At 33.9% G+C, this 21,650-nt stretch overlaps 1 protein-coding gene across 1 annotated transcript in view; it reads left to right on the forward strand.

Moving 5' to 3' along the window:
- LOC129739076 (calcium-activated potassium channel slowpoke) overlaps positions 1-21,650 on the forward strand; it is a 191,324-nt gene continuing 169,674 nt past the window's right edge. The window contains exons 1-2 of the mRNA XM_055730463.1: positions 1-108; positions 9,127-9,923. Coding sequence (XP_055586438.1) covers positions 9,594-9,923 — 330 coding nt within the window. The 5' untranslated portion in view covers positions 1-108; positions 9,127-9,593. The remainder of the gene's footprint in view (positions 109-9,126; positions 9,924-21,650) is intronic.

Here is a 21,650-nt window from a genome sequence, read left to right on the forward strand (position 1 = left end):
ATTGCCGTGCTTGTGAGTGGAGGTGAATTTGGAGCACTTTTTTCGTGACCGTGTGATAACACCATGATGCAATTGCTGTGTGAGTGAAATTTTCAACGGAGGCTAAAGGTGAAAAATGGCAATTTTCGGTTACTTTCGTGGATGGGAAACTGGGACAAAAGATCCAATGACCATCACAGAATGTATTTTCCGTGCAAAATCCCGACAAAAATGGAGTGAAAATGTGATTTGAAAAGTTTTATTTCGTTGCGAAAAAGGGGCTGGAGTTCATTGCCTGTAGGTTGAATGAAAAAACGAAACGTAATGACTGGGAACTAATATATCACCTTTCTCGAGATGCCCTCCAAAGTGTTTCCACCGATCGAATATGAAAAAGCTCAGCATAAGAACAACGACGGAAGCAATAAGGCACTGTTTTCTTTCATTTATCGTTAATCGATAAACGGTCTTACTCTGCCCAGTAAAGGTCTTGCTGTACTACCCACCCACCATCACCACCCACCAAATTCCTCGATTCCGCCAACTCCCCTAACCCCACTCTCTTTCACTTTTCCCAAACAAATTCATAGCCCATTTCCTTTTACCCTATCCAAGCGCCCAGAAGCGGTCTGGGTTTAAGGATAGGAAAAATCCACTGGCTGGCTGACGATGGCACCACCCAATCTTTCTTCGCTCTACTACTATAAAAAATAGCAACAACAAATAAGAGACGTCGTTGTTCGATATGTATGGGAATGCCATGCTGTGGTACCGTGAAAAAAGGCCTTCCCAAAAAAGGGGCCACCCCACATGCTCCCTACACAAAACACGCAATCCGAAGCCGTTTGTTACGCATGGGAAAAGGAAAAACTGACTGACTAAATCGTTTCGTTCCGTGTATTTTTAGTGCTTTTTTTTCTTCCTCGGTAAAGTCCTAGTGCTGGACTTACAAGAACTGACGTCCCAGAGTGAGTTAGAGGAAAGAGTGACAGATAATTTCTGCTTGAACCTAGGGCGAATGGCTATCACAGAAATAGTAAATTAACGTTAATGAAATTTAAACTTAGAGACAAAAATGTTGGAAGCGGTCGTAAAATCTTAATAATATCATCCCTAACTTGTGGACAGAATGGATCATGAGAGTGTGAAAAAAAAATCTATTTATGATTTTGAACTTTTAAGTTAATCGTACCTATAACGCTAAGTCACCGAATAAACCGATTGTTTTTTAACGGTTTGGCATTCATTTTTCATATCTTCTATCCAAGAATCCAGGGTTAGACGGACACCCTAGGGTCAAATCTCAATGGGTACTCTGCTTTGTTTTATCACTGTCTTCTTGAAAATTGATAGTTCAGGTCGTACTCTGTCGTACTTAACTTTGGCATTGGTGAATTTCTCGCATTATTGTATTTTTTTTAAAGGGATTTAAAAAAGGCCTTCAATTTACAGTTTTTTTTTTGTATAATCGAGTAAAACGAACCGTTGCACACAGGGGAAATGATAGGCATTTGATGTCTTCATAACATTTTCATATTTTTGTTGATCTTTCATATTTTTGAAAGAAAAAAGAGATTTTTCCACCAAAAAGGGAGATGAAAAAAAAAATATCTTAAAATAATTAGTTAAGAGACTTAATGTCTTCACTAAAGTTGTAGATCAGATCGCATGAAAATTCTAAAACTTATGACCATGTTAAAAATAATACGAGTAATTTTAAGTTTTTATCTAATATTTTTTTTCGTATACGATTAAAAAACTTGATATTTTGGAGAAAGTTGTTCAAATTGTTGAAACACATAGTTTCATGGAATCAACTCAGAAAGGAGATATATTACAAAATATTCAAAATAATTCTCATTTTCAGTAAGTTATGACTTTAAGACTTTGGCCGGGTTCGTATTTTTTTTAAAGTGGGTTTTGTTGGTCAAGTTATTGGCTTTCCATTGATATATAAATTAAATATTTATTAGTTTTGAATAGATTTTTTGCAAATTAGCAATTAATGATGAGCCTCTTCCTCTAAAAACAGAAGAAACAACGGTTTTTTCTTTGAATTTTAAGTGTTTCTAGAAGAAAAAACTCACTATTGATTGCTAGTTTGCAAAAATCTTTCCAACTAATGTTAAATTTATATATCAATGGAAAGCAAATAACTTGACCAACAAAACCCACTTGAAAAATTATACGAACTCGGCCGAACTCTCAGGGTTATAACTTACTGAAAAGGGACATTATTTTGGATTGTGTTCCAAAAATTTGAACAACTTTTTCGAATATACCAAGTTTCTGGCCAACATACCAACTGGCTCAGCGAAATTGGATATAGTACCACAGATAAACAGATGTACAAGCTCGAACAAAAACTCTCCAGAAACTTATGTAGCTCTTTTCCCGGTCCGGCATGAATGCCATAATTTTGAGGAATACTAAAAAAAGTATTAAAATTATGCCAATAATTAAAATTAAGCCGCCGACCGTGGCTCTTCTAAGCTAGAGGTCATGAGATCAAGTCTCGGTCACGCTTTCTGTGGACTTTTGGTGTTAGCGTTAGTAAGATGCTATCCGTTATATCCTTGATAGATGTACGCTTTAGTCTTAAGTAGAATTTAGATCTCTTCAAAGAAACATGAAGTTTCACTGAGACCCTATATGTGTGTGTTCGTTTTTTTAAATTTAGTTATGATAAGTTTTGATTTTTGGGCCCATAAGCATTTTTTTAGACATATTTTCATCAAAATAAACATCAAAATTACATATATTAAAGTTTCAATAGTTGAGGCTGCTGTTTTTTTTTAATGCAAAATTGGAATTTGAAGTGATTTTATTTTATTTTTCTCGTGTCTTTTTTTCGACTAATGTTATATTTCACTCAGATTTGCCCGGATATTGCCCGCTTTTAGGAATGGAAAATTTGAACTCAAAAGTCTGGTGTTTGCAAGGTTTTTGAAAAAAATTGCCCAGAATAGTCCGGCCCGGATATGTGCAAAAAAAAATTCTGGAATGCTTAATATAATTAGAATTACTTTTAGCTGAGAAAAATTGCATCGGCATAATTTTTTCACTACAGAGGCTGCCGAAATAACATACAGCCATGAGTAAGTTCCTACATTTTTTGATCAGAGGACGAATGACAGCTACTGTTAAAATCCTCTCTAAATAAATCAAATTAGAATTAGAATTTTTTGATCGGCCATCGGAGGCAAAAGAACCGAACTTAGCTATGTCTAATCCAATAGAAACTTTACTGACGAACAGTGCCACGTATCTGTACAAACTCTATGCATCGTGATTATCATGTATCAGTACTTCAAACAAGTTCGAACGAAATATCGAACAAGTTTAAGACTGATATTTATCATTTGCTAAATCATGCTTCATCTGTAATTCTATCGAATCGAAACTCGTCAAATATTTCAGTCAAAAAAAAAAAACCTGTAGCAATAACCTCATACGACCCATTCAAAACTGACTAGGTTTTTGTATTTTTTTTTGTTTACACAAAATTTTCTTTTTGACAGTTCTCTCCGGTGTTCTTGGAGACATCTGGTGGTTCAACAAAAAAAAAAAGCATAAAATTGATACAAAATGGTCGTTGGGATTTTACACACGGTTCAAGGCTTAGCTTGTACATCTGTTCATCTGTAATAGCACACCATTTTGTCAAATAAAAAATATTTGTTGATAATTAGATGTCGTTACGTGTCGGCAGATTCATTTCACAATTTTACCGAAAAGTTGATCTTCTAAAACCAACCAGAAAATAACCACGAACAACGGCGATACAATAATTGACTTCGTGTCAAACAGCTTCGATGCGAGTCGCCTTTCGAATTAATCAAATAAATATTTCAAAAAACTTAACGTGATTACATAACTTGAAATTCTAAGTTAAAACGAATTGAATTTACACAAACATTCGTTTTTTTTTGCAAAAAAAAAATATATTTAACATTCATTTTTGATGTTTTCAATGTAATTCAATATAATTATTCAGTTGATAACATCAGGAAAAAAGTGATGACTTGCTCGATCACAATGACAAAAATACAACCTATCAGCTGAAAGGTAAAATTACGGTTTTCATATATTACCGGTAGCCTATCACTGTAGTAAATGATTTGCTTGTTTTTTTTTTTGTGATTCCAATTCAGGTTGAACTGAATTCACGAATTGCAGAGAATATATATTTCCTATTACCTTCAAATTTGCTAGATTTAAGCACTAAATTGTTAATAATAAGATGCCAAAATGATACGTGAAAGTACCCGCTTAGTGATGCCTAGAATCAGTATTGCTAAGTGAGATTAATCGTCAATAATGTACCTATTCGACCGGACATATCCGGTGCGTCCTGTGACTCCGATGACCAGGGTTGCCAACTTTCTTTTCCAAAATTCAGGGAGCTTGAAAATAAAAATCAAGGAAAATCAGGCTAACATAAAATGATCGAGCTGATTGCCTTTTTTCGTCACTGTTGAAAAAAATGTTGTGGAAATGACATGCTAGCTAGCTAGCAGCTCACTGTCACTTCAACCTTAAACGCGATATTTTTCGAATTTCATGTCCTTTATTCATATTTCATATCACAGATTGACCAGCTTTTACACGTTTAACTGACGAAATATAACGTTTTTCAAATATGTTATATGTGATTCAGCAGATGTTTTAAAATTTACCTTTTTTTTACTTCTTTTATTAAAACTTTAATTTTTGAGGTACTAATCAAAGCCTTTTTCAAAAAACCTTCATATTAGTTCTCGTGAAGTTAAGCTTAAATGTGGCAAATTTCAAAAATTTTCGTAGCAAAATATACCCATAAACAGTTCTATAAACTTGAAACAATAATTCTGATTTCTATAGAAATGTGAACGAATATTTCCATACGACAATCATATTTTCCAGTCATTCCAGTCATATTGTAGTCAAATAATTTGGATAAAAAGTACATTTCCAAATAACTTTAAAACACAAATCAAACAAACTTCGAGTTCAGGGCGCCAAAATCTTCTAAGACTAGCTATGAAACATTAATAGAAGATTTGAGTCAAATATAATTTGAAGTTATTGATTTCAAGGTTGAAGTGACGATTAAAAAGCACGGAATTTCTTTGATTTTAGGACGGATCTGTACAAACCAAAAAATCAGGCTTATTTCCAAAAATCAGGGAAAAAACGAGGCTTATCAAGTTATCAGGTAGGACCTTCAAAAATCAGGAAAATCCTGAAAATCAGGTACAATGTAGAGTGTCCATTTCCCGGCCATTTTAGCGTTCCCGAGAATCGGGAAATCTGACGATCCTTTTCCCGGGAATTCCCGGGATCCCGGGAAAAAATGAAAATGAAGATTTAAACATGAAGATCTTAACCCTCTACTGCGTACGAATTCTTATCAATATGGTATTTTTTAATTTGAGGTGATACATACCTAGTATTGCAAAACATTTCAAACTTTTTTAATGTCTAGAAAATTCAATAAGCAAACCAAAGATCCAAAAACAAAGTACTTTAACCGACAAACTGGTCTGATTCTAGATGCAATAATTTGAAATAGTTGAGAAAGATTTCTCACTATCGATAGAAGTAAGTTAGCTAGACTTCAGGTTATTCATCAAATATCGTAAATTTTCAGATAACTATCCATTTGTTTTACAATATTTCATTTTTTTGTGATGATTTTGCTATTGTCAATATCATCCGAAACAGATGTTCTAAATGATGAGTGTTGCAAAATAGAACATTCAAAATCTTTCCGTAGCGTTTCATCATTGGGATTGTTTGGTTTAGTTGAGGCTCTTAGTCGTTTTTCACTTTTACACTAAGTTTTCGATTGAAAATACATTTTTTTTTATAAATTCAATTTATTAACTAGATAAAAAAAATAATTTAAAACTAAGTTATAAAGGTAAAACTATCATTTTCCTTTCTCAATCTGATTCATTTATTTCCAATTCAGATCGTGTAAATTTGTAGTAATTTTTCCGATTTCGGGAATTCCCGGGATTTTTAAGCGTTTCCCGGGATTCAGGAATTCCCGATTTTTTTCAAATCCCGGGAAATCCCGGGTAGGACACTCTAGACAATGGCATCTCTGCCTATGACCGATCAAGAAGTGCGACAACTTATTCCAAAGCTGTGAATTTATTAACTGCCCATGTAGTGCAAACATTGAAATGGTGAAATTGTGTCTAGTCAAAAGTGACTCTCATTGCTAATCTGCAATAGATTGAAGTTGATTTGTAACTTTTAAACGGATGCAATAGTGAATAGATGAATTGTTTCAAGTCAGTTTTTAAGGTTTTTTTTATAAAAGCATTTTATTTTTTAGATTTTTTTTTCTGATGATTTTTTGTTTGAGTTTTACTTTTGTTCTCTGCAGTATCAGTGCAGAAATAATCGATTTGAGCTAAAAATGCTAAACGATTCATTATATTATAAACAATATTTGGTGATTGGTGGTTCCAGATTTTTAGAATTTTATGTACATACTTTGATTTACATTCAAATTTTTGGAATGAATATGAAAATACATGGAAAATATAATAACTTGACACGTTCTTTGCCAAGCGCATTTTGATAGATTTTTACTTAACGAACCCAAAAAAATCTTGGAGCGTGAAAGGGAAAAGATAGAACTCCAGCATTTCCAATGTGAGGAAAAACTGAGCGGCTAACTTGAGTAAGAGAGCGTCTCTAGTTTTTTTTTAATATTAAGAGATGAATCATCTTTAAGCATGAAAATCGAGCCTCCAGGAAACACACCTGTCATCCGAATATGGGTCCCATGGCGACGAACGTGTTAAAAGCATGTTTTTTTTAAGAAATAAGCTTTTTTGCACTTATACTAAGGTTACCATAATTTTTTCAGCACTATTCGGGCCGGACTAATCTGGACTATTCTATATGAAAACCTGGCAAAATCCGAGTATTTGATTTTAAAATTGTCGGCCAAAAATCCGGGCAATATCTCGTTCAATATCATCAGCAGATTCTACATCGTATTTTAGGCTTCCAAACCTTTCATGACTATTTTTCTAAAACTGGCTCAAAAAATTTCGTTTTGAACGCATGAATAAAAAAAAATTAATACAATTTATTTCTGTTTGATTTGAAAAATAAATTGAACAAAACCGGGCATAATATGGGTTTTTTTCAACGAAATCCTTGCAACCGGGTCGGACCGGACTTTTCCCATATTTTGTACCGGTCATACTCGGATAAAACCGGGCAATCTGGAATGCTTAACTTATGCCCCTTTGGCCGCAAAGGCCAATTTGGATATGGAGCACCAACAGGGTTTTACTTACAAACTAAGTTAAGCTGTTGTTATTTGTATTAATTTTACATCAAATCTTTTAAGTACCTTTTAATTTAAAACTTTGGTTAGGAATAAATTAATAACTTATTTTTTCTGCGATGTCCCATACAGATTTCCTTCTAGAGTTTGTTTTAATTCGTTTAGCAACAATTTTTCACTTTTATGGTTTTCTGACAAATAAAAAATTAACTCATAAACATAAAATTCAAATTTTATCATCTCTGTTCAAGTTCAGCCACCATCGAAAAAAAAAGTTTTAATTTTCCCAAATAGAAAACCTTGGAAACACCGGCAAGCTAGTGACACCGTCGCCTTCGAATGGCTAGTGAACCTCCCAGGAGGTGCAAGGGAAGTGATTTGCGTGTTTGGAGGATATTAAGGTTCTGCTTTCTGCGTTCAGTTTTGTTAATGAATGCGCACTTTTCGGTGCAGATAACCTTGAGGGGTGGCTCCTATTACAGTTCGGCATGAAATTTGATTTACGCTCGACACTCGAGAATTTCATAATTAACGGAATAGAAATTATCATTAACCTTGGAAAAAAAATGTAAGTTTGTGGTAGTTTGTAAATTAGGTCCTGAAAATGAGGCTTTTTAAAAATGAAGTTTTAAGTTGATTTTATTAAAAATTCCAAAAATGAAATGATTGAATATTCGAACATTTAAAATAGCGAAAATCTAATTGTATAAAAAAGAAAAGTTTTATCACCTTTTAAATTTTAGATGTTTTTTGTACGTACAGTTTATTCCAATTTATTGTGATTTTGAATTATCTTTTCACTATCTCCCCCTCGAGATATTTTATCTTTGAAAAGCAAAAGAAGGGTTTAAAATTTGTTCCAGTCAGAATCCAGAATGTTCAGAAAAGTGCCTGAAAACCATAAGTCAGGAAAATTTGATATATTCTCGCTGAATCCTTGAACCGGAGTTTTAAGGACTACATTTCATGTTGACCAAACATCTATCAAACATCTTCCAAGTGTCAGAACCAAACAAAAGAAAGGGTTGCCGATTGCAGAGGTGTTTGATGAATTTTTCATCGTAGCCGGTTGGCGAGGTTGCCAATCACCGGCGCGGAACTTCAGATTCCAACTACATTGACAATAACAAACAGATGAATAGAAGTTCTCACGCTCGAAAGTGTTGATTTTTTTTTTCTAAATTTCGATGAAGTGCAGCAAAAACCGAGAAACCCACTTTCCTCGAGTGGAAGTGATACATCAAGTGGAAAATCCAAATTTCTGACCCCCCACCTTCACCTCTCTCTTGGCTCACACAGGACCAATCTATGTGCCGTCCCTCTCGCAGAAGTTGACATGTTTGTTTGCGCTGCATGATCTTTCCTTGTATGGGAGAAGACCCCCAGTGAAAATGGCGAAGAAAATTTCCTGTTACTTACAGAACCGAAACGAGAGAAAGAAAAAATAACTGTGAATGGATGGGAAAGTGTGATCACGATCTGGTTCGATGGGGGGAAGAATACTTTTCTCTAAGTTGTTTATTTAACGATTGGATATAAAATAATGCTACCTACCAGTGGAAAATAATCGACATGTGTGCTGTGAAAAAAGGATGTTACCATTCTCGTGCCAGATTGGGAAGACTTTGATGCGATGAAAATCGTGGTGGTGAAGGCATGGGGAAAAAGTTTTTTTGGTGGTTTTGCTGGGAATTCAAGAGAGCAATCGTTATAGAGCGCGAGATTTTCATCGGATGAAACTCTCTCGCTTGGAGCAGTGCGGGAAATTCTCGCCTTAAAGTATCGCGAAACAGTGGTTTCGTCGTATCTAGGTGTTCATACGCATACGTTCTACTTTTATTTTTCCGCAGGAAGAAAAACCCAAAGAGTGAAATAAGAGTGCATAGATTAGAATTATTAAGCAAAAAAAAGTGAAAAACTGCAGTTTTCCTAAACTTGTTACTGAAACAGAACTAGCTATCGATCTCAATTACTGGGCAAACGAAACGTTCGATTCAGTGCTCCTGGCGAGTAGTGATGTTTTGTCCCTTCTCGGCCGGATTCTGGTTCCTCGGTTTCCCGGTTGAAGAAACCCGGATAGTCGGCAGCATCACCAACGGAAAATAGGCCGAATCAGAAGGAGAACAGAAACAAAACAACAGCAACAGCACCAGCAGCAGAACGGCGGCCATTAGACCGTTGTTGTCGTGAGATGTCCAATGATTAGTAAAACGGCCCTCAGCGTGGATCTCAACGTGGACGAAAATAACAACAACGGCGACGACGACGGATACGTTACGGATCCCCGACCGAGGGTGGTCGTAGTACCTGCCAGGGGATGTCGGGCTGTGACGACGAGGCGGCAGTGTTGACCACAGAGCTTCCTGCGCCCGTCCTCGATGATTGTCTCACTGAGCGAAAATGGTGGTGTTTTCTATTATCAAGTATATTCACATTTTTGGCTGGACTGCTTGTTGTGCTTTTATGGCGGGTCTGTGCCTTTTTGTTCTGTCGAAAGGAGCCCGAGCTAGCGCCCAATGATCCGAAGCAGAAGGAGGAGAAAAAGTCCCGACAGGGCAAGCAGGACTTCGAGGGGACGTTTATGACCGAGGCGAAGGATTGGGCCGGCGAACTGATATCGGGTCAAACCACGACCGGAAGAATCCTGGTGAGTATCCTTTGATCTGTGTTATCCCCTTTTGAAATTGATACAAACATGGGAAAAAAACCTTAAAGGTGGGGAAGCACCATCTAAATATAAATCAGATGGACAGCAAAAACTATAAAAATAAATAATCTGGGAGTGTAATTTCAGAAACCTCGTTTGAACGTCTTCGGCGGTTGTAAAACATTACTGTCTAACACTAATCCACTAATCGCTAATGAGTAGGACCGGATTAAGCCCAAAAAAGGTACCCAATTCAGGCAAGAACCTCTCGCTTGAAAAAACAACCATTCTTTGTGTAAAAAAACACGAGGAATCGAATGGTCTACATCGCTTTCTAATAATATGATTCTAAAGGTCGTAAATTCCGATTGTAGCAATCTATCTTGAACAAAAAAAGCCATATAAACCACATTTATTTATTAAAAATGTCGGCTGAATCGATTGGTGTACTCCAATTATTGTTTTTACTACGACAAGTGGCCCATTTTACCTCTTTTCTCTAAATTTAAGAATTTTTTCAAAGAAATGCAGTCAAACAAAGTTTAATCGAACAGATTTTCATCATGAATTATTATTTTTGGTACATTTATTCATCCTCTACACACAAAAAAAATGTAATCCTACTTTACAAGTGAATTTACGTTTCTCCATCATTTCTGACAAAAATATGGAAAAGACTATAGCATCGTTGCAGTCGCAAAGAAATTTACATGAAAATGCGAGCAAAACACACAGAAACTCAATGGGAATGCATGTTCTAAATGACATTTACATGAAACTGCATGCGCTCCTGCATGCGCAGTAGGGTGTCCCAAAATTGCATTACTTCTGGGAATCTGGGGGCTCACCCTCCAAATGGTAGATTAGGATGTGCCGAACAAACTTTTGTATGGGGCCGACTAAAAAAAATCATGTTTAAAGGTTCCGCAAGCGCGATCTTTAAAAAAAGTCCACTTTCAAAAGATTTGATTTTAAATAAATTCTGGGTCCAAAATTTTCATAAAATTTATATATTTTATATTTTTTTAATTTTGTTTGAGTTAAAAACTACACGTAAATAATACAAAATGAACCAAATTTGTATCAAAACGCAAAACTAGCAAGCTATTTTCAAGGAAAAAAAATTTTTTGGTCCAAAAATTTTGAATTCAACTAACCAAAATGTGTACCAAGCGTAGAATATTTTTGATACCAATGCCATCAAAAGATGCAGATTTTTGTGCAATTAACTTTTGTTGAACAAAACATGTGGTTTGTATCAACGCGTGAACAGCTATTCACGATGTAATGCTTAACAAAAATAACAATTTAGGATATTTTTTTATTTAATTTATCAAATTTGTCTTAATAAATACCTACTTTAAAATCAAAATACTTGCAAAAAAAGACTTTGATGGTTTAAAGGAGTCATCAGAAGGCCATATGCCGAATTTTAGCAGAATCGGACAACAGGAAGGGGTTGCACTGAATCTCAAGTGGGAAAGGGATTCTGAGACATAGTGTTCTAAAGAAGCATAAAAAACTGGTTTTTCATCATGCATTTTTGTCTTTACCAATCGATTGCTTGATTATGAAGGTTTTATTAAAATTTCAATTAAGACTAACATTTCACTTGAAGACTGCAACTCGATTGGACTTAAAACAAAAAAGTTATGGCTGTTCCAAGATTGTATTTTTGTGGCAAATTGTCGTTTAACACACAATGAGTACTTTTTATTCATTGAGTTTTACAGGACAATTTGTAACCAAAATACAATCTTTGAACAGCCATAACTTTTTTGTTTAAAGTCCAATCGAGTTGCAGTCTTCAAGTGAAATGTTAGTCTTAATTGAAATTTTAATAAAACTTACATAACCAAGCAATCGATTGATAAAAACAAAAATGTATGATGAAAAACCAGTTTTTTATGCTTCTTTAGAACACTATGTCTCAGAATCCCTTTCCCACTTGAGATTCAGTGCCACCCCTTCCTGTTGTCCGATTCTGCTCAAATTCGGCATATGGCCTTCTGATGACTCCTTTAAACCATCAAAGTCTTTTTTTGCAAGTATTTTGATTTTAAAGTAGGTATTTATTAAGACAAATTTGATAAATTAAATAAAAAATATCCTAAATTCACACTTAAAAATATTCATGGAATTTTACATGCAAGAGCATGGGTAGAAGGGAATCGGGTATTTACATGTATGAATACTGGTCTTGGCATGTAAATATCCGGCCCCATTCATGTCGGTTGTTTAATGTAGATTTACATTTTCAGTCTCGTTTCATAATACTCTCATGCAAGAAGCGTTCAAAAATCAATATAAAACACACATATTTTTGGACAAAGATCTTTTATTAAAATCAACATTTTATCTGAAGACCTGCTAGGACACGAGGACACGCTATTCGCATAATCACAATCACATTATCCCGACTGTAGAATCGTCTGTTGTTATCTGAGAATTTGCCGCCGCACAATTGAAGTAACAATATTCGTCGCTTGTGAGTAGGGATTTTCAGCTTCCGATTTGAAATAAGTTTGATTAGCCTCAGGATACTGCAGGATGACACCCAATCACAGCTGTTGAATTCCTGTAAAATATAAATGAACAAATCATTCAATCAATCATCACCACTGTTATTCAAAACTATTGGTTAACCCCAGAGTAGTTGAACAAATAAATTTAACTTACCTTAATGAAGACTTCTGAGCGCAGGAATTAAACTCAAAACGGAGCTGAAAAGCAGCAGAAAACAACGACCATGTAAAATAAAACAGACGTCGCATGCCGACACTGCGTTTTAACATGCATTTTAATGTAATTTTTCGTCCAATGCGAAGATGCTATACTCTTTTTCAAATTTTTCAGCGCGATGATGCACAAATGTAAAATCACTTGTCAAGTAGGATTACATTTTTTTATCTGTGTTGTTATTTTTGTTAAGCATTAAATCGTGAATAGCTGTTCACAAGTTTATACAAACCACATGTTTTGTTCAGCAAAGTTTAATTGCACAAAAATCTGCATCTTTTGATGGCATTGGTATCAAAAATATTCTACGCTTGGTACACATTTTGGTCAGTTGAATTCAAAATTTTTGGACCAAAAAATTTTTTTTCCTTGAAAATAGCTTGCTAGTTTTACATTTTGATACAAATTTGGTTCATTTTGTATTTTTTACGTGTAGTTTTTAACTCAAACAAAATTAAAAAAATATAAAATATATAAATTTTATGAAAATTTTTGGACCCAGAATTTATTTAAAATCAAATCTTTTGAAAGTGGACTTTTTTTAAAGATCGCGCTTGCGGAACCTCTAAACATGATTTTTTTTAGTCGGCCCCATACAAAAGTTTGTTCGGCACATCCTAGTCTACCATTTGGAGGGTGAGCCCCCAGATTTCCTGAAGTAATGCAATTTTGGGACACCCTAATGCGCAGCTGTCAACACACTTGTTGTTTTGCTCCAATTCCCGTAGGAATTGAATTCCATTTGCTGCTCGCAGAATATTCTAGCAAGGTAAGTTCTGATCTAAAATCTATCCAATTGTTTGTAAAACGACGTTGTCGAATAGTTGTAACCAATCGTCACTAATCTTTTCACATCGATTGATCTTTTTTTTCAGAAACCATAAGAGCCACAAGCAGCGGCAAATGCAGCTAAGGTCTTAGTAAGGAGTAATTTGTTGTATTCTACAGTCTGCAATCCGATTCCCGGGGGAACTTCAAACACTTATGAACAGGTGTAAATATCAAACATAAAATCTGCTAATAAAGTATGAATACCTGGTCAAACTTGTGTTTCCGAACTTATTTCGAAAATTGTAATCCAATAGGAATTTTGAATTGGGGTAAAAAAATGTAAACTTACAATAAACAAAGCACATGAATGCTATTGGGATTTTACATGAAGTATGCAGTATCATCACATGTAAAAGGCCGATTCCCTTCTACCCATGTACTTACATGTAATGCTACATGGATTTTTCTAACTGTGTGGGTAATCGTATCGCTTTTTTAAAACGGCTAAATATCCCCAACTTCCCCTAGCTTTTTGTAATTTGTGCATAAATTTCACTGTGACAATCGTGCAATTGTGTAAAATTTAGTGTAAAATTTGTCGCTGAATGGAGTAGTGTACACCGCTTAGTGCTCAGCTTACAAGTATAATCTATCATCCCGATTTCCCCTAAAATCGAGCGATATGTTGAAAAAAATCATTATAACAAATGACTTTGCATCAGAAAATGCACAAAAATGATTGAAACATGTGTAAAATTCATTGCTGAATCGAATTATGTCTACCGCTAAGCGTAAAGTTGACGAGAAGAGCCTTACCTTACCCTAAATTAAGGTGATATTTACCAAAAAATCGTAGTAACAAATAAGAAACTAAAAAAATGCATGAAAATAGTTAAATTAGATTTTAAACTTATTGCTTAATCAAATGATCAATACCGCTAAGCATTAAGTTTACGAGAAACGTCTCATTTTCTCAATTTCCCCTACAATCATTCATAAATTCATGCAATATTATTTGAAATATCCAAATGAGAAAGCATCAGCAAAGGTTATAAAAAAATTAAATCTGTTGTTAAACTTACTGTTCAATCTAATGATAAGCATCGTTAAGGACTCAGTAAATGAGAGCAATCCCAATCGCCCCAATTACCCCTAAAATTTATTGTTATTTGCTATATTGATTTTTTATCGGGGAATCGGGGTGATTGTGGATATTCTCGTAAGTTAGGCACTAAGCAGTGTATACCACTCGATTCAGCGACAAATTTTACACTAAATTACACCAAATGACACCATTTAATTCTAGTGCAAATAAGCGATACGATTAGCTAGAGAATGAAAAAATGTACCAAAAATGATCATTCTTGATGAAAAACTGTTGGATTAAACTTTGTTTGACTGCATTTCTTTGAAAAATTTCTTAAGTTTAGGGGAAAAGAGGCAAAACGAGCCACTTATCGTAGTAAAAACAATAATTGGAGTACACCAGTCGAATCAGCCGACATTAAGAAATAAGTAAACATAGTTTATATGACTTTTTTGTTGCAAGGTAGTTTGCTACAATCGGAATTATAGCTCATAAGGGGAATCGGGCAAAATGAGACGTTCAGAGTTTTTAAAATCGGAAAGCGGTGCACACCATTCGATTCCTCGTGTTTTTTTGCATCAAAAATTGATAGTTTTGCAGATTTTAGTACAGTTTAGGCGACCGTCACAGAAATAGGTACCTTTTTTTTGTTTAAATCTCCACTGTGCATCGGGGGTCCGGGGTAATTTTTCACGGGGGCTTCTATGAATCCTTTTATTTTTTCATATGCTGTCCCAGAGAATACATAATATTTTAAACATACAAAGAAACTGGAAAGAATTCAAATAACTATGATGTCTGATATTTTCAAACAATAATTTCTTATCAATCACGAGCAAACATTGATGAAGAATTAATCAACTAATCGAAAATGAAAAAAAAACTGATTAGAGCTGTGAAATCACAATTTATTTATTATTATTTTTTATTTTTTTTTTTTATTTATTTATTTAACAATCTTTGCAGATGCTTCCAATTATTTACAGAAATTAAACTATCCTATTCTAGATTTGAAAACAGATTTCGAAATATTAAAATCAAATTCACTAGCAACTTCATTAAATCTAACACAACATACATCTAAAGGGTTGTTTTGACCGTATTGAGTTCGACGATGAGAGAGTCTCAGCAATTCCTGGGATCGGGTAGTCCTCAGAGGAGCATTAAACGGTAGAAGTGATAACAGTTCTGGACAATCCACGTTATTCTGCAAGATATCGAAAATGAAGAGTCGTTGTAAGAATACGCGCCATTTTATTTGAATGGTGTTCCGTTTTACAACAATATATTTAATAACTGTATCACCACCCAAAAATCTCTGGATTAGAACAAAATTGTAAATAGTAAAAAAAACCTTTTTTTTTTTTTCATTTAATGGTATGAGCTCCATCGAAAGCAGAATAAATATTTCTCTCATGACTATCGGGAAGTAAAATTTAAACTTCAGACAAATAATCAAAAATTTAAAAAAATACAACAGAATTAAATTAAAATTCCATCTGTATATCGATGTTCGATATATATCGACAGTTCAACAGAGAAATTCAAAACCCAAAATAGGATCCAGACCCACAATTAAAAGTCTCTAAATAAAATCATACTATCAAATTACAAATAAAATTCAAATACAAAATTGAAAATCAAAGTAACAATCAGAGGAAAGCAGAAATTGCTCAATTCAAAACTCAAATCCAAATGTTTATTTCACTTTAAAATCTTTAAAAAATAAAAAAATCGTGTTCATGTAATGTACTGAAATTTTTGAAATGTGATGCGGACTAAAATTAAAAATTAAAAATTATTTATTTATTAAAAATATGCTATAAAAATAAGGAAGCTTTTGTCAAAAGTTCTTAAAAATATGACAAAAGATACCTTCGAAAACAATAATAATTTAGAATAAAAATTTAAGGTTCAAGACACAGAAACATAAATCTGGAATAAGATGAGTTTGAAAATATAGAAAAGTAGTAATTTTTCCAAGCCGTGCACAGCGGGGCAATTTGGTCCAGATGAATACACAGCTTCAGTAGGCATGAAGCTTGACAAATTCAGAAAATCGTCATCATTGTCATCTATAAAAATATGTTTTTTCGCTTTTTTGTGCTTTGGGGTAAAGAATACTCGCCTGCCAAATTCATAGGTCTATCTATACCAAAAGAAACATCCCATGTAATCCATCTTGTAGGAAAAACTCTCAGCTTTACGATGTGGTACCGAAGTTGAAAATGGTAATGAAATGGTCTAGAACAGGGGTGAGCAACCTTTTGAAGCAACGGGCCACTTTCAATTTGAAATTCTTCCGGTAAGCCGCATTGAAAACAACCTTTAAGTAAAAATAGTTTGCAGACAATTGTTTTGCAAAAACAAAGCAGCAAAAGGATAAAAAAAACGAATTCATGTACTTGCATAAAAAAAATTTTAATATAAGGTGATTAAACCAGTCGAAATTAAATAGTCACTAAATCTTGATTAGAAATCTATAACGTTTAAGATGATTTGAAATGTTATGCGAATATTCTTTTTGACAAAAAAGAAATAACATTTACTTTCATTTTATTTATAAAATACGAAAATTTTTGGAAATCTCTCCATGAATCGTAAAAGATTTGAACCGTTTTCTCCGATTAAACCGTTTTTGTTCGAACGGATGCGATGGTATTGTTTGTCATCACTTCCATTTAAAAGTTTCATGGAGCTTACCATAGCGATTTTTTTTTGTGTCCATTTTCGAAAAGTTTTTTAACAATTTATTTAAATTTTGTCGGTTTGTGGTTTTAAAATTATTAAAAAATCATAATTTCACAGATTTTTATCCAGGATTGCCAAGGTTACAGTATGTACAGTTTAAATTTTTGATTCTAGACATTTTTTACAGATTTTAAAATTTTTCTTTATTTAATTTAAATACCTCTAGGATAAGCATTCTAAGTCTGGATCATGAAAATATTATGACTTTGGTAATGTGGATTGCTAATTATCAATTGAAATGACTCAGTTTTATCGATGTTTGGCATGAATTGCCAATGTATTTCTGAAAATATCATCACAGATAACACAAGGCAACAAAATTCACATTTTTTCCAGGTTCAAGGATCTAAATCTCCAATCAGTTTTTTTTGTCAGTTCTAGTTTTCGCGATAACTTTTAAAAGTAAGTTGAAAAAACTTACTTATCTTACAAAACTGTAAAATACAAATATTGATTCAATTTTCAACTTTTTTAAAGGCCGCGAGTAATTTTGAATTCTGAAAAAAAAGTTATGGAAGTTTTCTTTCCTGTAAAAAAAGTGAATTTCGACGAAATTTAAAAGAAAAATGAAACTAAATAGAATCTTTGATATTTTTGAACCGTTAGTCAAATCATTTCGCAGTCTTCAACAAAGTTGTTAACTGAGTTAAAATCGTTCCCGATCAGGAGAGCATATCAAAATAATAACTCAAACGTATCTCACCAAGATATTTATATCTGATTCAGTTATAATTAAGTACTCCAAATTATCGATTTTAAGTTTCTCCAATCTGAATTATATCTTATTCTAATTGACAGACTTGAATGGGGTTGAGTTCATTTTCAATGATAAAGATTTTTTTCGAATTGTCCTAATATAAAATGATTATATCTGATTTTGATATACGTGCAACTTTTTCTGAAACACGGACATCGAAGTCAACAGGCCAAACCGTACATCAATGAGTTTCGCTCAACCGATTCGTAAAATTGAATCCAACTATTGTGAAACCAAAAATGGGGCATGGTTTTAACAAATAATGAGGTTTATTGACATGCCACTAGCAATTTTTCTTGAAGCACTCATATCTTGATAAGTTATAATTTTGATAGGTTTTGTTCTGTCCAATATCAAACTATGCTATCTGAATGAGATATAAACTTGAAAGGAGCATATCTAAAATTGATATAATTTAGCTATGATCGCATAGATTTTTTGATATAATTTGAGATATTTTAACATCCTACGAGTACTGAATAATAACTCATTTAGATAGGAAAAAAATTAGTATCAAAATATCTCATCTTGATATAATTTAGCTTTTCCCTCCTGATCGGGTTAGTATCTAATATTCAATGACTTTCTGTAATGATTTCAGAAGAAGTTGTTATCTTATTTTTTGAAATTTCTAGAAATTGAAGGATTCAATATTATGAAAGCGTTGTATCTCTTAAATTAGAATATTTTGGCAATATCTGAGTCCTTGATTGAATTAAGTATGGTAATTTGATTCAAAATCAGCTTTTGGTATTTATGAAGGTTTATTGGTTTATCAGTTATAAAAGAGCGATTTTACCCAAAACTGATAAATTTTAAAATTTCCACACGTCATACACTGAAACTTAAAGTGATAGGCAAAATCTGTGGAATCAGTTATTGAAACATAGGCACGAAAAATTCTGTTCTCCAGAGTAATCATTATACACTTTTAGTGTTGAATCACAGAATTAAAAAAATTCACTTCACCATACAATTTTATATTTGCTTGTAACGAAAAATAATGACTTAACTAACTCCTATTTTTTCAAATAAATAAAATTGCATCTACACCTTTAAAAGAACTCGATAAAAAGTCTAAATCCTTAAAGTCAACAATCTGGATGATTATGGAGCAAATACAATTGCAAACAAGCGACGAGCATATCTGATCAAGTATTAATGTATCATTTTTTGGTTCAGTAGGTACTCTGCCGTAATCTGGCAAACTGACGTATGCGCCAACATTACTGATTTGTGTTTTTTGCAGTTGAACGATAGAAGATACCAAACTAGACCTAATTACATAAAAATATGTTCAGAAATGTTAAAAAATACCAACATAACATTATGAAAACAAAATGACGTATGCGCCATTTCTACTCAAAGTGACGTAAGTTTAATAAAAAATATGGTTGCAATGCTTTGATTACGTCTCAAAGTAACAGTGAGTGTGAGGACCATAATAAAAGACTGTCTTTGTCTAATTCTTATTAAAATGACTAGTAAATTACTAGTGGCAGCTTCAGGACTAATAGAAATGTTAGAAAAAACCTTAATACCATTATACTTTTAAAATGATTATTAATTTCAAAAGGAGTCAATGGCTTTGCCTATTCACGAGGAGGTTGGGAAGGGCGGGAGGAGGTAGGTTTAGGTCTTTATTAAGTCCTTGTGCTTCATATTTTTTTGCAAAATGAATGACGCGTTTTAGTGCCGACTTTCTTTTTGCTAGATACAAACACAATAGGACTTCATCTATCTAACCTGAAAATATGATAATATTCGAATTTATTGACAAGCTGGTTGGATTATTAGATTTTTTTATTTAAATTCATAAGGTATACGTTAATTATAGAGGAAGAATAAAATAATCGATTTATTTCTAATTTATTTCAAAATTATTGACTAGAATGATATGACAAGATTCAGAATTCATCAGTGTTATCGTTGACTTCTTGATCTTCCCAATACTGTCGTTTGTCTTCCGGGATTAAAGGACAGAGTTTCTTAATAATATGTTCCTTTCTTGACTTTTCGATACCTCTATCCAAGCTATTGAATAGGAGAGTGGATTGAAGACTGAATGTTGGCTGCTGTACTTCCTTCAACTGCGATTGAGTAAATAGTTTAACTTTACAGAATTCTCCTCCAAAACGTGTTTTGTAACTGAAATTGGAACATCCTCGCGTGAATCGGACCTGTTTCACGTCGCACAGTTTAGGGCGAGGTTTCAGTTTGCTCAGAACAGATTGTTTAATCTGAATGCTAGGTTGAAATAAGTCGCTGCAGCTCATAACGGTTAAAAATGGTTCCATTTCAACATTAGACTGCTTTACACACTCAACAAAGTCCGAGAACGTGTAGAGTTTTCCTGACTGATATTTCTTCATGCTTCGCTCGACCGCTGCATGGAATGCATCAGCCGACTTAAAGGTATGTCCTGTTTCCAAATATTTGAAGGTGACCTTATCAGTTTTGATGAGCGGTGAGTTTACTAACAATATTATATGAATATCATCAAATTCCAGTTTTTATTTTGGCTAGAGCAATTTTCTAGCCAATACAAAACTCGACTTTCAACTTGAAGAAGCAATCGACATCAGTTGTTTCGTGAAAACACTTGCCAAATCCATTGCTTTCCTGCCGCTTATGGTTTCTTTCCATAGAACAGCGTGGACTGTTCAATTCTTTCCCCCTCCAAGAGGCGCGAAAGTCTCATTAAGAGCAACGATTCGCTTGGAAAATATTACGTCCTTGAAACGTTCCATTCGCGGAAGTTGGATTACCTATTGAAGAATACGCTTCGTTAGTTAGTCCTGTTCCATTTCCGGATTAACCTCAGGCTCACTCTCGCTCATGCTACCGTACTCAGCTATAAACTCCATTTATTTTGGTTCAGATACAGCTCCACGAGCCGCGAATATTTGACTGATTGTGAAAGAAAATAGCTGGAAATGGTTTGTCGCATGCTACGATGGATGTACGTCATTTGGTCTTAGAAACAGTGAAAAATAATAGCTGTTTCCACAACAAAATGACGTTGGTAACATAACTTCCGTTATTAAACCTTTTTCCAGAAATTATGTATTTGACCATGTTTTGTCATTGTTTAAACTCATAGTGTACAGATTTGATTATTGAAATTTGCTCGGAGGCTCAATAAAAAAACGTTTTTGCAAAAAGCTCCGTACTGAAAATTTTATCCGCTGGCGCATACGTCAAATTGCCAGATTACGGCAGTACTGCTTTTTATGATAATTATCAATCTTTCATAGAACAAATCGTGCAATTAATTTAATTTGAGATAAGCTTCGCGGGCTCATCCCTGGTCTAGAACGACATTTACGAAAAAAGTGCCAAAGAGCATCGTCAGAGGCGTTTGCAACTGACTGAAGGAATGTTTTGGGGTCATCGGAGGCAAGTTCGAGCTAGTCTTGAATTTTTTTCATTCCATATTGTTACCAAGGAACGTTGCTTGTTGTTTTTGTGGTTAGATTTGATTAATTACTAAGTCGGGTTAGGGTTTTGAGCCTTTTTCCAAAAGTACTGGAACTTTATTGTCATCATGTATGTCGTAGTTCCTATAATGCGGAATAGTTCTACACTTAGTGGCTCCAGAGAGTGCACTTCCTGATATCGA

The sequence above is a fragment of the Uranotaenia lowii genome, chromosome 1, assembly GCF_029784155.1.
Source record: "Uranotaenia lowii strain MFRU-FL chromosome 1, ASM2978415v1, whole genome shotgun sequence".
NCBI lineage: Eukaryota > Metazoa > Arthropoda > Insecta > Diptera > Culicidae > Uranotaenia > Uranotaenia lowii.